General features: G+C 41.0%; 1 protein-coding gene across 3 annotated transcripts in view; it reads right to left on the reverse strand.

Moving 5' to 3' along the window:
- klf12b (Kruppel like factor 12b) overlaps window positions 1-22,528 on the reverse strand; it is a 49,519-nt gene that overhangs the window by 19,147 nt on the left and 7,844 nt on the right. For all 3 annotated transcript variants that reach the window (XM_017303779.1, XM_017303777.1, XM_017303778.1), the window contains 2 exons: window positions 10,152-10,234; window positions 735-1,284 (listed from right to left, as the gene is read on the reverse strand). In XM_017303779.1, the coding sequence (XP_017159268.1) occupies window positions 735-1,284; window positions 10,152-10,217 (616 nt within the window). In that variant the 5' untranslated portion in view covers window positions 10,218-10,234. The remainder of the gene's footprint in view (window positions 1-734; window positions 1,285-10,151; window positions 10,235-22,528) is intronic.

The raw sequence follows: 22,528 nt of genomic DNA on the forward strand, positions 1-22,528 counted from the left end.
AAGATATGACCAAATCAACATACAGGCGGTTCAACAGACTGAATGCATATGTACAGTTTAAAGTAGGATTTTAAAAAAATACAGTGTGGGATTGCGCTACTGCAAGAATGCATTAATTTATTTTAAAGCTCTTCACACATTTTGCCACAAGCACTTCTATATATAAATCTTGCAAATAGTGTAGTCACTTTGAAAGCTGCTGGTTGAGGCTTTTGCAAAAAAGTTAGGACGTTCTTATGCAAAAGTCTTAAGTGAGTCACCATTTCTTCTTTTATTTGTGTCCATGAGGCGAGGCTTTATTGCAACAAATCAAAATTCTCTGCAACAACACTGCTTTAAATTTTGCGATTGAGGGGAAAAAGCAGCCAAGGTTGAACCGCATAACTTTGAAAGCCCTTAAAAAAGCCTGAAGAAACTGGTAGAGACTCAACCTATATTGACTCAGTACTAAAAGTTCACAAGGATGTTTGCTTCTTGGAAGCAAAGTGGAAAGAAATTAGGGATTCTTTAAAATTTCTACACTGCACTGCATTAATGTTTTACCAAGTCGACAAATATTTAATAGTCAGGTAGCAGCACAAAATCTGAAACTCTCTCTTTTTTTTTTTGTTTTCTGGGGTCTCTGATTACATAACTGCAGGAAAACTACAGTAAATAAATTGTTTTTTCTTATACACCAAAAAGAAAAAGTCTTCCTCATGAATATGTAGTAAATCCTAAGAGCATGGTCTCACCTTTGCCCTGGCTTTTGGCCTCTTCCAGCAGAGGTAGCATGATAGCGTTGTTGAGGCTGGAGGGCGATCGCACTGCAGTGGTGTACATGAGGGGCAGTGACTGCACCACAACTGGGATGCGGTGAACATGGCCGGCCAACTTCCCGGCTCCCTGCAGGCTCAGGGGGCTGGACGGAGGCGGCGGCACAGACTGCAGGATGTGCAAATACGGCTGACCTCTCACTCCGCTTCCGGGGGCTACCAGGGGGCCCGGCGTGAGCACCGAGGAAGCCGAGGTGATAACCGACGGAGAAGACGAGGAGGACGAGGAGGACGACAGCGAAGACGGGGAGAAGGCGGATCTGTGGGGGGGCGACGACGAGGAGGTTATGCTAGTGGTGGTGGTGGACAAGGAAGAGGGGCGGGGCTTGTTGATCGACAGGTCCACAGGTTCTGTCTGCGTGTGGAAGTGGAGGTCATGGGCAAGCAGATCCTCGGGGGGTTCCGACTTTACTCTGCTGAGGAAGAAGGGGACGCCATCCATCGCAGAGTAAGGGCGAACTTTAGGTGACTGTGGGAGTAAAAACAAAATGGACGTTAAGAGTTTTGTTATTTCAGAGCCGTAAAAATGCATTAACCTGTGACACACGGGAGGGAAAAAACAAACAAGCAAAACCGGCGGCATAAAAAGCCAGCTGAAATCTAATCTCTCACCCATCGGCGAGGCCAAAAAAGGTGCACATTAACGAATTAGGGTCAAAGATAATTGTTTCTGCCGATATTCCCTCTCCAGAAATAATCACTCAGCACGATAGCAATGTCAGAAGAGGGATATGCTGTGACATTTATATAGAAAGGAGCAGCATTAACTCAAGCAAGATAAAATGCAAGAGCAAAGATAGTGTCGCTCACGCTCGCCTCCTCTAGTCTTTCTTTTCTCTTGGCGTGGGCCGAGCTCTCTCCCTCTTCCTCCTGTTTTCCATGACTCCCACTCAAATGCAGCTCTCTTGGCTACCCACGTATCTCTCCTAAATCTCCCCTTTTCGACTGTGGAAAAACATCATATGGGCTCAATTTCCTGACCGTCTTCCTGCGTCTCTCAGGCAAAGGGCCTCCAAAGGCCGACGCTGGTGGCTCGATGGAGCCCTCAGCACATCTTTGACTTAACGGCGAGCAGATTGGGACGCGGCCGTTTCGGAGAACGGTTTTAACCCGATGACCACTGTGTTTTTATTTGTTCCTATAAAATTCCAGACGTCTTAGCCCCTCCTTTTGCATCACAGTTTTGGTGAGGAAACGTTTTAATTTCCTCTAAGTCTGATGTGACTAAAAGCCTTGAGTCACTTTGTTCGATATAGAAGCTGTGTGATGTCTCAAACTACAAAACTTTTCAAAATTTTATAACTGCAGCATAATCTTTGCCTTGAGTATTTTGAGCCTGTTCTTTTTTTTTTTTTGGAGACTCACGCTTCTTTCTTTGTAGATAATGTTATGACTTATTCTTGTGGTGAATTACACATCCTTTGATAGCGTTGGTGGATGTGTCTGCATTTTTTACGCATTACTCACTTGCACAACTATTGACATTTCTCTAAATTTTAACATCTTAAAATCACAAACTTTAATATATTTTATTGGGATTCTACATGATCCTAGAAGAAAAAGAAGGCATCTTTGAGATTTGAGATTTTTTTTTTTTCTTTTTACAAATTAACATCTAATAAGGATGGATTACAGCAGAAGTGTTTTGGGGAAAGTCTACACTGCCATTGTACATCAGGAGATTAAAACTTTTGCCAATTGTTGTTAGCTCAATAAAAGAAGCTCAGTGGTCTGCAACAATTTTCGAGTCAAAACAACAAGGCAGTTCAAAGTGCTTTATATCATAAAACATCATACAGTTGTCAACTATGAAACAAGCAATAAACATTACATTTTGTCAAACACCATCACCAGTGGCATTCGACGTTCTTAATATGAGTTAGGTCCTTGATTGGGGCATTGCAACGCATGCTTTGATTTTTAAACACTTAAGTTCTGGGTGTATATTTAAGGTCATTTTCCTGCTGGAATGTCTCTCATCAATGCTATATATCTTGGTTCAGCCTATCATTTTAAGTGGGCGGCTATATTTGGGTAGATTTGCAGCCTGACATACTTAATGTTTCAGATTATTTATTAAAGAGTGCATTGTGACATCTGAGGGAAATCTACACAGTTGTAAACAAATGTTGAAAACTGTGTATCCTTTGCTTCCTCTTCTATGGAGCACACTACTTACTATTAGTTGTGTAGCGGTTTTGTTGGCCTAATGACATAAAATCCAAACAAAATACATTGCAGTGTGTTACTGTAATGTAACAAAATGTGAAAAAGTTCAAGAGGTGTGAATACTTTTGCAAGGATCTGCACTAGTAGTGCAGATTTGTATATTTCACCAGTCACTTTTCAGCCAGAAGGAATTGCTGGAGCTTCTTGCTGCATAACTTGTCCCAAGTTGTAAAAAAAAATGGTGCCCTCAGAAATCTGCCCTCCGATAGCCTCAGGACCTTTGTGGGGTTCAGCTCAGGGCCACTGCTGTCAGGTCGAGATTCAGAGTACATGACGGCCTGGTTCATATTTACCACCCACAACGCACTTTCCAAATGGAACCATATTTACTTGACTTTATGTTAGGCTATTCTGCAAGAAGCACAACATAAGTGAAGTTAAACTTAAAATCAGACAGTATCGCTCTTCTTCTCCTATGCAGAACTTCTTCTTTCCTAGCGGTGCGGTTCAGTCAGAGGCTCCTCCGAAAGAGTTGACCATTTATAGCCAATAGTTATTAAGTTATAATGGGTGGAGCAGACTCTTCCTTTGAGAGGACGCTCTCAGAAAAACAGAACATCAATGAAGGTTTGAGTGAGAGAACAAACACCCTTTTTAATAAGGCACTCCTGATAATTAGATCACCTTCAGATACAAACCTAAATTTTAATAGGAGGAATTTGTAAGTACTTAGTAACAGCACAGCTGCTAAAATTAAGCTTTAGAAATCATTTAAAACTTCAAGCAGTTCTTAGACAAGCAATTTGCGTAACTGAGGCCACTAAAATAAATAAAAAGAAAAGGAAACAAGGTTTTGAGCTATTGGTTCAGTCACACAGGAATATAACGAGAGACAGTTGGGCAGCCTTACAGATCCAGGCATATTAAGACCCAACGTGCTGTAGGTCACCTACAATTCAGCTGTAAATAAACTCTACAAATGAACTTTCTTCATACTTACTTTAGAAAAGCTATAATTAATATACTCTCTGCGAGTGAATACTATATCACATGCAGAAAGACTAACTATCGGGCTGTTTTGAAATATCTACTAATTTATAGGAAGTTATTGCAACATTATATCAACATTTCACCGTACTGAGGAAAAATTACAGTCCTCACTAGAATTGCACGGAGTCATTAATCTCACATGCAAAAACTTTGAAAAATTCAGCCTGTAATTTGAGGGCAGTTATCCAATGGGGAGAAAAAAATGTTTATGCAAACAGCGGCACCAAACAAAATATTCAAAGATAAAAAAACTAAAGGAATTTATTCAATTTGTACCATTTTCAATTTCCTTTTTTAATCAGATCAGTAATCACTGACTCCCTGCTTCCCCAAGCTACAAGTATAACATGGGCTCCATATCTTTCAACCACTTTTCAAAATGGGAAAGTTCAGACAACATGCTCTTCACATGAAGCAGATGAACTTCATAAGTCAGGATATGACTATAAGCAAATCAATAAACTGGTTTGTATCTATTGTCAGAGCAATAATAACACCATTTAAAACAACTAAAACTGGCAAACAGATCTGGATGTCCTCATCCAGATCTGGATCGTCATCCATATACAGTGACGACGATGGTAAGGTGGCAAAAAAAATTAGCAAAAGTCATTACTATATAACTACTGCAATGGCGCCATCTTGGTAGCACCAAGTTTCTGAAATGACAATTTATCTCAATGCTTTTGTTTCAAATTGGTTAATGACTTGAATCAGACAATTTTCACCTTGACTGGCTTTAACTGTTGAACAGCTGGTCAGCAAAAATTTTAAACAGGATTATCTTTCCCCAGTCAATTAACACATTATTTGCCTGCTAACAGGGAGCCCTGACAGCAAGACTCCTCATTACGGACACTACTACGTACTGAGTAAAAAAGACTCAAAACTGGCTATTTCCATCACTGCTGAGGTTACTTTAAATGAAGTCAGAGGTAACAATGCTTCAATAAGGCTGTGAGAGAAAGCAAGACTTTTAGCAGCTAACGAGAAGGTTGAACGCAATACAGCAAAGTTGATAAGCTTTATCCTGTCTACCTGTCAGGAAACATCTTAGATTTGGAAATGGTGACTACTTTTTGAATTAGGATATGGGTCTGCATAACCTTGGGAATATAAATAAAGGTTGATGTTTTAGTAATGCTAACTATACTAACAGTTCTTATAAGAGTCTAATGAAGCGTATTATAAAGGCTGGTCTCTCACACACAGTGTGACATTGTCTCTGCTTGTAAAATAATAATTAGGAAAGCAGGAAAATTAGAAAAATAACCCCTTGAATGTTACTCCCACATGTTCCTAGATCATTACAAAAACTAGAACTGGGTAAAACAGGTCTAAGTCAAAGCTTTACAAAACCCACAAATCACAAATTCGCCACAGATTTGTGATCAGTGTGTCTCCACTTTTGTTCACTTCCCTACTACCAGGAACTACAAATGTCAATTGATTTCAGTTTGCCATCAATAACATTATGGTATTAATGTTGTGTTTTTTGGGGGTTATTTTGTTTGTTTTACGAATACAAATACAAATTGACAGGACCAACTCCAACAAATTTTCCAGGTAATCTTTGCAGGCAGTGAATCTTCTTAGCCTACTGTATGCCATGTAGTCTTATCTGTTTTGGGGATAAAGCTGCTTCACCAAGATAAAATAGTGAAAGACAGTAGGCTGTATTTGTTAATCATATACTAAAATGAGAAGGAAAAAAAAAACATTCCTGGTTTAGGACCATAAATGGACAAATAGGGCAAGGCTGAGTTTAGGCTGAGTTTGCCTTATATAAAGTGAAGCAGTGAAAGAGAGAAAAAAAAATCAATGCAACCGTAACGCTGTTTAAGTGAAATCAAGCAAATAACATGCAAGTTAAAATTCAACTGGGTTCTCTGAAAAAGTGTCCGTCCTGCTTCCCAATGGGGCTCTACCKTGACTAACAAAGTCTGGCTGTTTATTTCTTTCTTTTACTACTTATTCTCAAGGTTTAGAGTCGTTTCTGCTGTTATGAAAGACTGAACAACGGCGAGTGCTGAGAGCATTTTCCATGTCACTTACATAGTGTATGTAAACAATAGCAATGCTGTGTTACACAAACCAGAAACTGGTGCTTTTTGGGGCTTGGTTCACAAACAACTCTCAACCGACAGAAATGGAAAAACTGAAGCCACCTCCAGTCTCGATTTGACAGATGCAAAACACACACAAGTGCAAAGCTCGGCCCTGCGGACACACCGACACACACATGAAGATACGCCCGACCTGCCCGTCTGCCTCTGTTCTCACGCATTGTCTTTATTAGGGGATACCGGTTAGCCGGGCAGATTTTCCAGCCCCTTGCAGGCGAATCGTCTAACAAGGCAGACCATTTCCAGCAAAGGCTTGGCCCCGKGCCACTCAAATGAAGACCACATTTCTGCAGCAGTCTGAACTGTCTGTGTCTGCCATCTAAAGGGGAAGCTCAGTCTGTTAGGGCGAGATTGGATCTCAGAGCACTTCAAAGCTGTGTGGGCTGCGGCGCTCACATCCTGTCTGTGACTGACATCACTACAAGGAGAATGACTTCAAACCCCAGGTATTAGGTACCAACGCAGGAGTACGGCTCTCAAAGCCTTGAGCCACAGCTGAGAGCAGGACACCCAGGAAAGCAACCACCTGCTGCAGCCTTTTCTCAACTTCTCAGATGTGGGGAGGCAGATGAATTTCTTATCAACAATAGGGACCCCTGCAGCCAAACAATTTTCCTCCAAATCCACGATAACCCGAGGGTTTATCAGAAGACGGCATTCGTCTAGCGCTACACTGTTCTTCCATAGAAATCTGTTGGTTATAAATCAAGAGTAAAAATATCATTTATATACCCTGTGATGGACTGGCAGCCTGTCCGGGCTGTGCCTCGCCTGTCGCCCAAAGACTCCTGGAGACAGGCACCAGCCTCAGTCTCCAGATTGATATTTTATGAAGGTAAATCGATCAAGTCTGAACACTAATTTATCACGATTACAAATATTAAGTGGTGTGCACCCACTGAACACAGCTGTGGCAGCAACACAGAGCCACACAGGCCTGGTTACCAAGCAACAGCTTCACAATAACAAGACCACTTCATTTCTAGGTATGTCAGAGCAGAGAGCATGGATACTGTACAGTATGTGAGCCATAAAAGCAGAACTAACGGCAGTACATGCCGAGAAATAACACAATATGTACCTTGGCAGCTGAAAACCTGTGATAGAATTTCTGCATAATATATCCATCAGCAGATTTTCTTTGTTCTCCATCCCAGTGGTTCCCTAAGTTAGGGTTGCCCCCTCCCCATATGGATCCTCAGACACTTTAATATTGTTGCTAAGAGCATATTTTGTCATAATTATTACAAGAGATAAAAAGAGAAACCCTAAGTGGCTAAAACTAGATTGATGGTCGTGGTTGAGGAGTCTGTTAGTCTTGTCATTGTTTCCTCACTTAATTAGCTTAAGTGAGCTAATTATGTTAGCTATCACTGGTTCAACTATCACTTGAACCAGTGGTAGTTGGTGTCACAAGTCTGTCATTGCTATTTTAAGAGCCAAAAGCAGAAGAAATGTTGGCAAAGTAAGTATTTTGAATGATTTAGACGGTCATTTCAATATGAGCTTTCTATTAGTAAGATACCAAATTGGTTTTGTTGAGAGAGTGGGGGAATCTATGAAAGTCTTAGCATCACTAGCAGCTAACATTAATGTTAGGACCAACATGGCAAGAACGCTTAAAGTGGAAGCTCAGAATATTTTAGGTTGAAACATTTTAAGGAGTTACCATTTCACCTGTAGATAAAACTTATTAGATGTCTTAAACCAGTTAAAATCCAGACTTTCAAGAAGATTATTACTTGCACAGGAACTAAAGATAGGAGGTGGTGCGACACCAATGATCTTCCTGTTGGAAACAGACACTGAAAAGAGAACTTAAAGTGTTTTAAAATTACTTAAAGTGCTATATAGTTTAAGTCTTTTACATCTATACCCCTAAATCAGACATCTACTTTAACTGAATATGCTTTATATTTTCTTTCCCCAGTGAATGTTCATTAGAAGATTACTAGTGATGTCATTCCGCCTACCTTAATTTCCTTTAAATAATTGTAGTGCTTTTTTATTAATAACCACCCAATGTAAACCTGATGGCAATTAAAAGCTTCAGGGAGTCTGTTTTGGTCCTGGTGTCAGACCAGCTATTAGGGTCAGATTCCAGATCCAACCAGTCTGGATCTAAAAAAACATAAAGATATGGATAGAGAGCTGTCTACAATGGGTAGGTTGTAGCTTACATACCATAACCTCATTTACAAAATCCTCAATTATCTTTTTCATATGTATCCATGGTAGGGCAGAAGGAAACAAAGTTTTCTAGAAAACATCATTGTTGTCCATTTGTAGTTTTTGGAGAATCAGACACTTGTTTGATTCCAGGCAATGCTGGAAGAATTTTCTGGACAGATGAGTACCTAATAAAACTTTTATTGTTTAAGACATGTTAGTTTTGCAAAGAGGACATGGCTGGTATCGTGGTTGCTGCATTTTCTCCAGGAGGTTTTGGTAGAACAAAACTGTGCCGGTGTCTGAATCTAGTTAAGATGTTTGTTATACAGCAACACAATATCTTGTTTCCATTGCAAATGTGCGCAAAACTTTGTTGATATTCCACTAAAGTCGAATTGCTGTGTGTCCATTAAAATCACATTTTCACACAATATGTCAGTAAAAAGCATGCCGCTCTATCATTCTCCTACCACTTCCTGTTGTCTTCTTTGTTTTTTCCACTAGTAGTAATATCCGGTTGTTAATCACATGACTCATCAGATACCAAAAAAAGTGTTGAAATTGCAGTTTTGTGAAATACCCTAATTTTAATACAGTTTGAAAAACACCTCATCCTAATGCAAGAACGTACCGAAAAACGTTGGGTATTTTCAAAAATTGCCTTATTTCCATTAATCATTTATTTTTATAAATCCAACTTGCACAATTTTACGGTCAAAGGAAATGCAGCTGTTGACCCAAACACACAAAAGTCACCAACCCAAGAGGCAAGAAATACCATTAATGTTTTGAAATTACTGGTTAGGACACCCGAATGTAGTCCCACAGAAATGCTGGGGAGTAAGCTGATGTGAGCAATTCGTGTTATGACTGGAAGGGGGTCTGCATGGATGAATGAGCTCAAATTCTTTCAAGCTGATACCCAGGACTGATCAACAGTTACAGGAAACATTTAGGTGGAGTAAATTGTGCATAAGGGAGTCATACTACATGCCAAATGGAAAAAGCCTCTTTTTCAGGCTGTCGGTTTTGCATTAGTGACTTATTTTACTATCTATGCATAGATCTTGCTTTAAAATTCTAAAGTTTGACATTTAAGCATTATAGAGAAGGTGTAGAACATTCACAAACTTCATCGTCGTCATCACTTGGAAGGCTTGCAGTGAAAAGAACCGTCTCTGTGGGACAAATTTGCATTGGGTAATAATAATGCGGATAGAGAGATAGATTTCTTTAAGGAATATACGTCCAAGTCCAACAGCAAATAAATATCTAAATATACCTTTAAAAAGAAAGAAGTAGAACTTGTAAGGTTTGTGTGCAATTCCATGTAAGAAACAAATATTATTCATGTGTTTGTAAGAGAGCCTGGCAAAAGAGGAATGAAGGGAAACTGAACGACGTAAAGATGCAGGAACAAACAAAGCCAGATAAGATTTGGAGTTTCCCATGCTAACCCTCCTCCCCAGAGCAGTGACTACATCTGTGCACTGATCCCCCACCCAAACCCCCCCTGCTTGCATGGACTCTGTTGGCCCCAGTCACCTCCCAAAAAGACCCCACTGCATTCCTGCTCCAGCTGTGGCTCTCCTCCTCTCCCCATGGTTCGTCTCTGTTCCCTCTGCCTACCACCATGCTCCCCAACCACTCCTCGTAGCCCCCAAACTCACTAGCTCAGGCCTGGGAGTGATTATCAGCCCATTGCCAGGAGGAGGAAGAGAAGAAAAGGAAAGCAGAGAATATGAAGAAGAAGAAGAAGAACAAGAAGAAGGAAAAAAAAGAAAAAGAGGAATTGTCTGGAAAATAACTGCTCTCTTACCCCTTGTTCCGATTCCAGGGGCTCGGCTTTGACTCGGACTGCAGGCATTCCGTCAAGCATTAACATCCTGTTTCTTAGGCTGCCTGCGAAGGAACACAGAGGAGGTGTAAGACGGGTGTTTTGGCGTGACTAAGCAGGTCCCACACTCAGTTATTCACACATGGACATCCACAATGTAGTGCCTGCACCCAATGGCGAATGGGCGCGTCTTTAAATAGGAATGACTTCGGGTTGAAAGTCATTACACCAAAGATGAGCATAAAGTGTGGAAAGCCGGTACGTACGCAGCGTGGCATTCTTAATGTTTGCTGGTGTGAGGCTTATGCAATAACGCTGATTACAAGCCTCTCAAGACATTTTTGGAATACAAACTCGTGCACTGACATCATCTTAAAAAAAACTACAGAAGCAGAGTCCACTAAGATAGAGAAAATAACGGCTACATACAATGAAAAYTTTCCTTTGTAAAACTCAYAAGCATAATACACACAATCACAATATTTGCACATCACTTCATCCCTTCTGCCTAGTCACGTTATTTAAAGCAGGCGGCCCAACCTGCCTCCTCAGTTCCACGCTGCGGCTTTAAGAGGGATACTCAGATGGAGCCAATGACAACAATGCGTGTGCCGTATCGCCTCAGCTGGAGCCGACCTGAGGTAACCCTCCCTCTTATTATTTTAGCAGCGCTACATGGAGGAATGCAAGCAAGACAAATAGACTCTAAACATCTCTATTACTCTCCRCTGCTGGCACCACCAGACAAGAGTTTGCATCTCGGCCTTTGGAATATGTGGCAAACGAGATCATTGCGATCATGAGTGTAAAGCTAGTGATAGAGTGTTTAAGCTGTTTGTATGCGGCGCGTTGCATCGAAGATTTTCATGCATTAAACTTCTGGCGTTTTCTCGAGATTTCAAGTAGAAGTCCAACACAAATGACTGCAGAACGGTGAAGGGAAAGTGATAAATGCTTTCAAGCATTCTCAGACTCTAACTCTCCACTCTATTGTGTCTCAGACTGAACACTGATTAATTGTGTCTGAGGAGCCTAGATGGACTTAGCTCCATCTAGGCCTGTCATGATAAAAAAATTTTTGCTGCATGATAAATTTTCTCATAAGTTATTGCGATAAATAATAATACTGTTGTTTGGAGACCCGTATTCAAGTAATATAATGTTAGTGGCATAAAAATACAAGTACATCCTGTCAAAAACAAAATTAAAACAAATTTCTAACAAACAATTTAACATTAAAACAAGAGGACATTTTAAACATCCAAAATAAATAAACAAAACACAAGAAAWAATAAATAAAAATGGATACTGAAGTAAACAAAATTGCCTTTTGAAAAAGGTTCTAGTTGAGATCAATGCACCAGACTTAAGCCCTTTGTCAYCCAGTCTTGGATAGAAAGAGACACAAGAACAACAAACAATCACGCAAATGGAAATTATTGAGTTCACTTTCATTTATCATGCAGTGAATTGACGCATTGCTTATTGMGACAGACTTAKCTCCATCTATCTTCCTCTGACCATCTTCCCAGTCCCCGCAGAATTAAAGCATCTTCTTCATCTGCTGACGTACACCAGACAGCACCTGTTATTACTGAACATCTTACATTTTTGAAACTTCTGGTATTCTTTCACATTTTTTAAGTCATTTCTTGCCACCCAAGACTTCCCAAGGAACTGTTGCAGCAAAAAAAAAAAAAAAATCAAGAGCCACAGATTGTTCCTTTTCTTCTCAGATTTTCAAGCTGGAGGCTAATCCTGACCGTTTGTGCGTGAGGGGAGGTAGAGAAAGAGGGCGGATTTACTCCCTCAATCCGCAGCGCCCCTCTCCCCCTCCACCTTTTCAAACCCCCACCAGAGCTGGCCTCTCACATCTAACTCCCTCAGGTACTCTGGCTGTGCCGCTATTGTGTTGTTGTCCAGGATGTCCTTCGGCTTCAGGTCTTGGTAGGCCCAGATAGTGTTGCCATAGTAACAGTTGGCGGGTGGAGCAGCAGCCTGAGTCCAGCCTTAAGCCATGTGTTGAGGAGAAAATAAAAAGGGGGAGTGTGTTCAGGCAGGCGGAAAGTGGGATTTGTTTTTCTCCGATTAAAAGTGTTTTTCACCGCATCAGAAGAACATGCATTTTTTTTTGTTTTGTTTTTTCTAAAAGTGAAACTTCACAAAACGTATTTTCAGGAGCAGAAAAAAAGTTTTTTTGCTTTTATGTTAGCGCTGTATGTCCAACCTATTTTGTCAAACCACCAATGCTCATTTCCTGAAAGCAACATGCTTTCCATTAGYGCCTGAAAGTCCAGTTAATCCAGTGGCGTTGAAGCACCTTCCTAATGAACTGGCCTGCAGAGGGCCATTCATAGGAAATCAATGGCAGTTGCATAGCTCTGCTTGTGACTGCAAAGAGCTAACAGCAGTAAAGAGAAACCCAACACTGCGTAACGAGGTAACAGAGGAGGCCCGAATATCTTGAAATCAACAGCTTTTGAACTTGTAAAAGAATCATTTCTGCCTGCAGAGAATCCCAAATCACACAGACTGAAATAGGAAGAAAGGCTGAAACAGATACAATTTCTACAGGAYGACAAACCAGTGCATGTCCAGTGTTATGTATCACATTTTTTGTGTGTGCCAGTGGCAGGCTCAGGCAGCCGCCAGTGAGTTGTCCATCAGCRAAGTGAGRCGCTGTGTGTGGGAGATAGAGAGGTTGGGGGCTGGGGAAGGTAGCAGGAAACAGGGTAGATTAAGATCACCTTTCCATTTGCTCCACTCCAAAATGAAATGGCCATCCCAGGTGTGTGTGTGGGGGGGGAGTCGGTGGAGAGAGAAGGGCAGTGAAGTGTTGAGGCATCTCATTTCTTCCTCTAGCAAACCTTGCTCTCCCCTCAAATATAGTTAAGAGGGGAAAAAAATGAAGTTAAAGGTAGCAGGTGAGGCTCAGTGGCGATGTCAGCTGCAAAATTGCTCCATGCAAGGWGGTTTTTTTAAGTCTTTCTGCTCAGGTTAGTGACATCGCAGGCTGATGCCTCAAATCAGGCTGGAACGATCGAGGCATTTTTAGGTCAAYAGTACTGGAAGTCACTAATAAAAGTAATGATTGTGTCATTTTTATGTGCACAGCTTTGAAGGCCGTGGGCATTATTTTTAAATCTTAAAATCTGGTGTGTTTYTTTTCACAATCCAGGTGATTTTGCCCTTTACACCGGTGTCGATAGTACAACAGGGACTGTGTTGGATGCTGCTGCTGCTGCTCTCTGACTATCTGTGTCGTGTGACCTCCTCTACCTGCTACAGCACCCACAGAAATGTCTGTGTAGAAGACAGACGGCAGCTGAAACACCACTAAATAATTTTAAGCAARGCGCCTGGTAAAAGGCAGGATTACAAGTTTTCTGTCAGCTTGGTCCACCAAGAATTAACTGGAACCACATTAAAATAAAACGACAAAATATAATTGTGATTTGCCAAGGTGCAAATCACCAGCAGCATAAGAAAACATTAACAATAAGGCTTGTTTTAAGGAAGCCACTGATACATTTCTGGCGAGAGATCCCCAGCCTCTTAACGATCACCACTTTGTTCCACAATATGCATGTCTTGTACGCCTCAAGGTCAGCAAAAAGATACTGACATACAATTGGGAATTGTTGTCTGCCCACCTATAATATGCACCTGATCTACCTCATGTGGTAGCAACCCCTTAACCATAATGAACTGTAAGGTTCAGTATGCTAAAAAGTGCATTTGGACAGTCTATGGTGGCCAGATGATACACCAGTGTCCGTCTGATGTAAGTACATCAATCAGCAAAATGTAATTCAGACAGGAACAACCATAGCACAGGAGGAAGAACAACATGTTTGCTTCTATTCAGTCAGAATTGGGGAAACCCTCATGCTTATCTTATGCATGCAGTTTTGGTGAATTCTTTGAGTTTTATCCACAACCCTTTGATTCTGCTATCTCAGCTGCATGATCTGAAAGTGCACCCCATCCCATGGTCTCTAGAGAGCTATGTGGACTGGATCCATAATGGAAGGTTTGTGGTTGTATGTGCAGTGCGGACCTGTGATACAACATGAGCTACTGATATGTTTTGTCTTCTTCTGTTGATTTAAACAKCCAGTGGATGAGCTGGTGTGTTAWMRTCACCTGATATGCAGGGMTGCATATCTCTGACTCTTAACAATATAGCTGACACTAAAACAGGATGAAAACAAGTGTGCACATGTGTTGGCTTTATTATCATCAAGTATGAGTTTTGGCTTCTTAGTGATTTGTTCACTTCCACTGTCAGAACAAGAAAGATAGTTTATACCCGAATTACACAGAAAAGAGTTTATATAAGCAACTAACCAGATGAAAAGAACTTGTGCAGCAGGTGGTGAACATCGCTGTTCGTTCATGCAAGCRTGATCCTGCTTTAGGATGTTCCCATGTAAGAGAAATGAAAGACACATTTGCCAAAATAAAAGTAAGGCTTAAACAACCTCTTGAAACCAGACTTTAGTAACCRACTGCACTCTACCGTCTCTGCTTCCCCTCTTATCTCTAGCTCTCATGTGAATGTACTTATGCACAGAAACGGCACAAACCCAGCGCAACAGAAGGGCCCCCGCCAATGCTTTGTTCCCGAGTTGAGTGCCCACAGCAACCGCTTGCATCTGTGTCACAGAGGCTGGACCTGCTGCCACAAGCTGGGGYGGAAGAGGGGATGGGAAAGGGTGGGCCGCAGCGAGTTCAGGGCGATACATGAGTACGGATTAGGGAAGGTGATAGGAAAAGGAGCGAGCRAGGGYGGGGGCCRTGTTGAAGAGTTGCTGGCAAGAGTGGTGTACGAGGGGGGGGAGGAGCAATCAAGCAGAGTTGAAAGGGCTTGGAGGGGGCTGGTTCAGCAGGAGGAGGGGGTAGGAGTCAAAGAAGTGAGAGTTGGTAGAGAGGGGATATGGAGCTGAGCCAAGGCCTGGTCGAGCGCAAAGCATACAGTGCAAGAATGTCAACAGAGCCCCCCAACCCCTCAACCCCTTTCTGGTCCCCTAACAAAAAGACAAAAAGAAATAGAAAAAGCTGTAAATAAAAACTACTTCATCGGAAAATAAATAAGAAGAAACCATTATGCAGGGCTATCAATGCTATTGCACAAAAACCAGAGTTGTTGGGTGATATGAGATGAGCATTTCCTGTGTTGTGCTTGAACTGTCTGTCGCTGGCCTCTTTGCAGCAGCTCACTTCCCTCTTCTGAGCCCCTGGACACCCCGGTGTGACACATTGGCCTGATAACTGGCCTACAACCACTAGCTCACCCGCACACTACTCTACTTCTTCTCTTTTCAGATGCTGAGCGCATTAACTTTTAGAAAAAGCTGAGTACATTCACAATCGCGTTCYCGTCACAAAGGAAAGTGAAGACCGTGGTGAATGGCACTTTTGACGATACCGTAAAACACATTTTTAATAAACGTAATTAAACGGATTTTTGTCTCCAAAGCAACAGAACGACAAAAACATCTGCTTTTCAATCTGATCACGGTTCATGTTTACCCGCCTCCCCACGTATCTCACCCTGCCATGAAGTTCCCTGCAGAGTTAGAGCTTAAAGAATAACTTCACTGAGGCAAAAAGTGGTACTTGGTTTGGTCAAAGGTTCAGCATACTTGAGTCTTGAACCTGCTCTTCCCYGTATTRCAAAGCCAAAGGCTTTCTTACATCACATAAATAAAACATTCGTTCTGCTACAAACTGTCAGGACCTGAAAGGCTCTAGTTTGTTTCTCTTGCCTTGTTTTCTGACTTCAKACTGTCACCTGTACGTTTTCATCTCCTCATGTCTATAGCTCCTGTTTCTCTTTTGGTCTTGCATAAGCTTTATGTTGCCCAATGTCATTTTTGGATGTTTTGCTGATTTTTAGTTTTTGCTTTAGTTGGTCTCTTGTTGAGCTTKAGCTTTTAGAAATMCCTTTAAATCATAGTTTTGTCACCAAAAGGGCTAAAAATTGTTGCACGATTTAACAATCGGTTTCATTTGTGTACAAAAACATCTAGGTATCAAAAGGTATAAGACGACTAGTCAGAGGCAAAWATATTCATGGGACTTTAACGTTTCCTTATTTTATTACACAGCAACCAGAAAAATGCCTGTAAAAATGCTTTTTGTAATAAGCAAACTCAAAGTAGTGCCTAATTGTTAGATGGAAAGAAAATGATAAATTATTTCTTACAAAATAAAATCTGAAATACTGTGGTGGGTAACTGCATTCACCCCAGTAAATAAAAAGGAGTGAAGCTATGTGGCTTTAGAAGTGACCAGACCTCAAAAAAAGATTGCATCTCTGTATAATTTAATCTCCAGCTGTTTTCTGAAGGCTTCAGAGGTTTTGCTAGAGAACATCAGTGAACAAGCACCTTCATGAAGACAAAGGCACACAGCAGACAGATCAGGAATAAGGTTGTGCAGGCAAAGTCATCAACTAATTTAAACACCTCATGGTGGGTCTTTTGATGAATCAACAACATTTGCATTTTGGAAGTGTGGCTGAAAGACAAAGTACAGATTGTCGGGCATTGGGTGCCTCAGCTKCTTCTATTCAGCTGAGACAGGGAACCGAGTGGATGGATAATTAATACAGGATCATTGTGGCAGAAACACAGTTAGAGGCAAACACTTGAGATTGGGGTGGAGGTTCTCATTCCCTGTGGTTGCACAATAAACTAAATCATAGGGGCTGAAAACAAAAGCACAATACATTTACAGATTTTTATTTGCAGAACATTTCTGAAAATTGTGTATCCTTTTGGTTACATTGACATTTGTGGTTGTAATATGACATACTGAAACAGGTTAAGGTGTGTGATTACTTTTTAAAGGCACTACAAGGGGTATTATATCAAGTTTAAAATATGTCCGACTTTAAAGTTCTTTCTCTGAGACCCTTCAGAAGCAGCAAGAAGAGACTGAAGAACCTTGCTTTGTTTTAACCTTTCGCATTAAACCCCAATTATGTAAGAGCAGATATTTCCTGTGACACAACTAATAGGTTTCTTTGCACTTCCACACCGTGGCAGATCAGTGTTTTATATTCACATTCGCATCAAAGCAATTTGACAGCGACTTGTATGAAATATGTCTGCAGGAGTCAGGGAACGTCACGAGAGATCATAATGTGACATGTAAACTTTTCTCCAGGGGTAGAGAAAGTGTTCTCGGCATTTGTTTTCACACGCTGAGTACAGTAGTACTCCCCATAATGAGATACGTGACCTTTATGTGAAACTGGCGGAGTTCCCCTTTTATGGCTTTCCAGCCAAAGACAGACAATACCAGGTAAACGCCGCTGATGATGTTTGTGACTCTCACCTCTCTGACAATAAGTGTGTTTTCCCGCAGTCAAGATGTACCGACATTGACAATCTTTTTTTTTTTTTTTTTTTTTTGTATAATTCCTGGCACTCTCTGAATGGTCTCATAATTTCCATTTCATAAGCTGTATTTTCCTTGGCAAGAGCAACAAGATAAAGTCTTYCASATGCATCTGGGAGACTTCTGAACAGGACTCRAGAGAGCAGAATCCCTCTACTTATAAAAGCGAAGACTTCTCTATCAGATGACAAGCCCAATGGCATCAAATTGCAGCTTATGTGCACTGCACTGTTAGAAAAAACAGGAGGGAAAGAAGACTTCCCTTTAGGGATAAAACCCCCTTAAAAAATGCACTCAGCTGATGCTTTTACCTCAAAACACTCTAGACATTTCCTCAGAGAATAGCTGCAGTCCAGAGAGGACAAACTTTCTTCTTGAACACAGCTATTAATAGAGAGAACACACTCATCATGTGTTGGGTAATTTAATCCTACAAAGCCTAATCTGTGGACAATTTGGGTAAAAAAAAAAAAAGTTTGGGGACGTTGTAAAAACAGTAGTTAGGTAAGCAGATGAAACTTTTCTTGACGACTGYCGCAATCTGCTATTTAAACAGACTGAACATTTTGCATAATCACTGGAATAATTTGAAGTAAGGTGTAAAAAACCCAGRGTTATTATGTCTGCTCTCATTCTKTTGCTGTGCCTTGACGGCTCTGATTTCTAGGTTTCTCTGAGGTCCAACTTTCCACGTTTCAGCACCTGTTGCTGCCTATTCAACTTCAGCTGTTTGGAAACATTTCTGGTCAAGAAAAACATCAGCAGTGGCGGCCTGGAAAAGGTGCACCACCCATTACTCCTTCTGAAATAATGATGTTTTAAAGCTACAAGCTGCATGTTTGTTAAGCAAATGACCCCAGATAGCTACCGATTAGATACAACTTTTTACACCTTATGGTATTCTTCAGCATAGAGCAGGAAAAAGTATAAGTCACTTTACGAGACAAACATCCAGTTTATATACAAAAATATATTCCACACTGCAGTATTATTGCAGGGTTGCAACAAAACACATTCATCCAGCAGGTCATGCCCTCTATGGCCAATCCAGGACGTTGTTGGGTCAAGCGTTGCATCGACTAAATGCATGTCAGAAAATCCCAAGTGCATGAAAAGACTAAGCATTTGTTAAAGCAGAGACACCGCACAAAATAGACCGAGACAGATCCAAAGATGAGCTCAGAGTGTGGATGGCTGAAGGCAGAATGGTAAAAAAAAAAGAGTATTGATTTTATCGATCCCTCTGTCAGAGTATGCATCAACGTCCATTTCGATAAAGTTCATCCTTGAGAAAACCTCTGACTCTGTCACAGACGTGGTCAAACTTTAGCTTTTTCTGCAGAGTTTTACTGAGGAAAAGTTATAATCGTGACAAAATCCATCTTCTAGGCCTCGAAGCTCAACTAAACTAATCATCATCTTATACCGGCAGAGAAGTGGTGATGCTACAGCAAGCGTGGCAAAAGCCAACAGCAGCAGGACTTTAAATGGCTGGAAAGGTTTTTATCAGGGCTACAGAGTTTTTTTTATCAAAAGACAGGCCACCAACTAAACGGGTTTTATCTTAACCCGCTTTGACTTGAATACTGGCTTACCTCAAACACTGTTACAGTTTTATTGACACTGAGACAAACTAATTTCTTTGAACTTGATTTTCTAGAAAATACCTGGATTTTTTAAAAACATTTTCTAAAGACAGACTACCAGATGTGTAACCAAACATGTGGTGCTTCACATGTCTTTAACATAGAGCCGTAAAGCTCTTGCTTCAGTCATATAGAGCATCTCGTCCAACACAGAACTGGTGTAACATAAGGAATAAGATGGAGTGCCGTCGTTTACTTATCTCTTCAGAACGACACAATGGGAGTAACTTTCAATAAAAAATAAATAAAAAAAGCTACTGCAAAAAAATCTTAAAACAAAGTGATGAATTGTGTTTGAAAAGGATAAATGAGATTTGAGCCACAGAGCTCTGAGAATCTGAGAACAAAGCAGTTCCATTTATAGAGCTGATACTCATGTAAATACACAGATAACACACAMAACACACACACACACACTGGACACACTTATACAACAGTAAGGCCCACGGAAGTTCCCATATTCTGGTGGATTGCCCTTGGGCCTGTGCTATTTCTGCYGGGGGCAGGGGGATCCTGTGTCAGTAATCCTGTCAGGATGAGGGGGATGAGGTCGCCGGATGCAGCTCAAGTCCACTGCCTTCATCCTCGTAGCACATATGCACAGTCAAACACGCACAGAGAGAACAATATTAAGAAACCTGTCGCCGAGTAATGTGTACAGCGCATTACCTGAGACAGTTTTTCAGACGACGAGAAAAAAAGAAAAGAAAAAAAAAAACTTTTGTGGTGTGGTTTTATTTTTTTTTCTTTCCACTTGAAAAATGGGTTCTTCTTTTCCCCGTCTTTCTGACATTGTGAAAGGTYCCCACCTCCACCATTACAATCTTCTGCCTCTTGTGAAACTGTGGGAAATGAAGAAGCTGTTTATTCTGAGAGGAAACACTCAAAGCGAAAAGAAGAGTCGGTCACTGTCTGGTTTGTCTGTCTCCGTCTGTRTGTCAAACGCACTTCTTACAAAGCTGACTTCCTGAGCTGCTGCTCCGTTCTACAATCTGGCACGAACATGCACACGCACACACAAGCACGCACACTAACGCAGACACACGCACGCACTCGCTTGCAAACCTTGTGACCTCTTCCTGCACCCACGATGAACCATATTTATCTAAGATTCGGAGACAGACTCACGCATTCACACTAACATCCCCCCTCTGTATTGCAGTTCTGCCCATGAAAGAAGAATATGGATGCCCATTCAACACAAACAGCCTCCCACACACACCTACCGCGCACACACTCAAACCGCGCGCAAACGCACACGCACGTACACTCCTCCACAGTGCTCCAGAGAGAGGTAAACAGAAGAGTCTGACATCCTCTTGCATCATGTGCCTCAAATGCAGCAGAGAAGCAGCTAAACAAGCTGTGACTGTGACAGCTCTAAAGTGAGGTGGCTTTACTCGAGCGAGCCTCGGCTTCCGAGTCAAAGCAATTTGCGACACCGTTCCAGACGGTCTATGGTCAATTGGCTACAATTTTGATGTAAGCACGAGAAAGAATGAGCTAAATGTTTAGCATGGTTACAGTTGGGAAAAAAAAGCACAATTGGACGCAGCTWAACACTTCATAGAGAGACAATTTAGTGAAAGGGCCACTTGCATAGTCTGGTGACCTCTAAGAAACACAGCACACACACACACATGCACCCTGACCTCATCTCAGTAAATGCTGTAGAGWTAGAGGTTGTGTGTCTAAAAAAGCCTCTGACACAAAAACCTCACTCCTAAAAAAAAGAAGAGGATGCAGGGACATATACACCAAGTCCTAAAACCTAGATCTTTTGTCACAAGATCTTACAATAATAAAATGTTGTAAATTAAAGTTTCTCTTTCAGATTTTATCAGCTTGCTCTCAGCACATGACGTCGTTTCTTGAGGTGTTTGTAACTTTTTGTTATAAACTCCAGGTGTTCCTTAAGCTTGACTTCTTGATTCTGTATCTGAGACTCTTATTTCGAACTAGCAAAGGAGGAAGTTCTTGAGTTGCCCGGTCATGCATTCGGCTAATAAAGACTTCTTGCACCAAAACTCTTGGTTACGAACGAAGAAAGTACAGTAAAGTAATTACAGTTGTATCATTTCTAAACKTTCAATCTCAGTTTTTGTAAGGTTTTTGTGCCTTTTTGTGCTATAAAGAGGTTATATGTTTTGTATGTGTGACAGCCATGCTACCTGCAAGGAGTGCTATAATCGCTAACATGTATTAGTACAGTTAGCATGGCTAGTCTTACAATAACAACTCTAGCATGTTCAATGACAGCCAGAGGTTGAAAACTCAAAAACCATAAAAGAGGAACTATGACGGACTACGTTAAGCATTCCTGTTATCGACTAAAAAAAAAAAAAGTCTTGCTCTCTTTCTTTCTGACTCTAATTGAGCCTGAAAGACAACTAAACATGAGTCAACATGTGAAAATAATGTCCTTTCAAATAGTTCCTTACACCTTTTATGTCTACTCTGAATTAAACTTAGACGCCATACTGAAACTTCCATTAGCTCACTTTAAGTCTTGCTACCATGACGTGACTGTGCCACGGTGTGAGGTTTTCACCAATCAGAGAAAGTTCACAAGTTYCTGAGTGGTTATAAAGCTAAAAATATTCCCATTTCACTTGCTGTCCCATTGACACAGTGACTTGCTAATTGCTAGCTACTACCAACGCTGAAGACATCTGCCTCAAAGCTTCCTATCAGTGCTAGACTGAAGGATTGTTTAGTCGCCGCTTAGACAGATCAAACCTGGAGTAGATTACTTTTAGCTACTCAGGTTTTAAAATACTGCTTCAACCTATGTGCATTACCTTTTTCCATAAAAAGTAATGCARAAATATTGTCCAATCTTATAAAATGTATGCACGGATAAACTCCTATTAAAGCCATGTAAAAGTAATGATATATGTAGAGAACCTGGTTGTGCCATTTTTCAGAAAGATACTCTATTCCTCTTTCATCTTTATAATGATGTTTTCAGACTATTGAGGTAAGCTGTGCACAAGAGACAGGGAGAAAAAGGTTAGTTGCAGTGGATCAATAAGAAATGCACTCAGTGACTCAGTACGAGTCTTTTATTTACCCTCAGTTCACAGGTCCCCAACYGAGGTGACTGCAGTGCAGTACTTAATAGTCTCAAACTTGTACAGCAGCATCGTAGGTAGAACTCTATATAATGTACTAATACTGATAAAATAAGATAAAAACATTAACCCAAGTTGGAAAAACACCAAAACCAAAGCAGTATTAAATATTGACAGAGCATTTTATGATGCAAACACAGCTGCATCTTTAGTACCCTCCCTGCAGACG

This window comes from Poecilia reticulata, linkage group LG2, assembly GCF_000633615.1.
Source record: "Poecilia reticulata strain Guanapo linkage group LG2, Guppy_female_1.0+MT, whole genome shotgun sequence".
Lineage (NCBI taxonomy): Eukaryota > Metazoa > Chordata > Actinopteri > Cyprinodontiformes > Poeciliidae > Poecilia > Poecilia reticulata.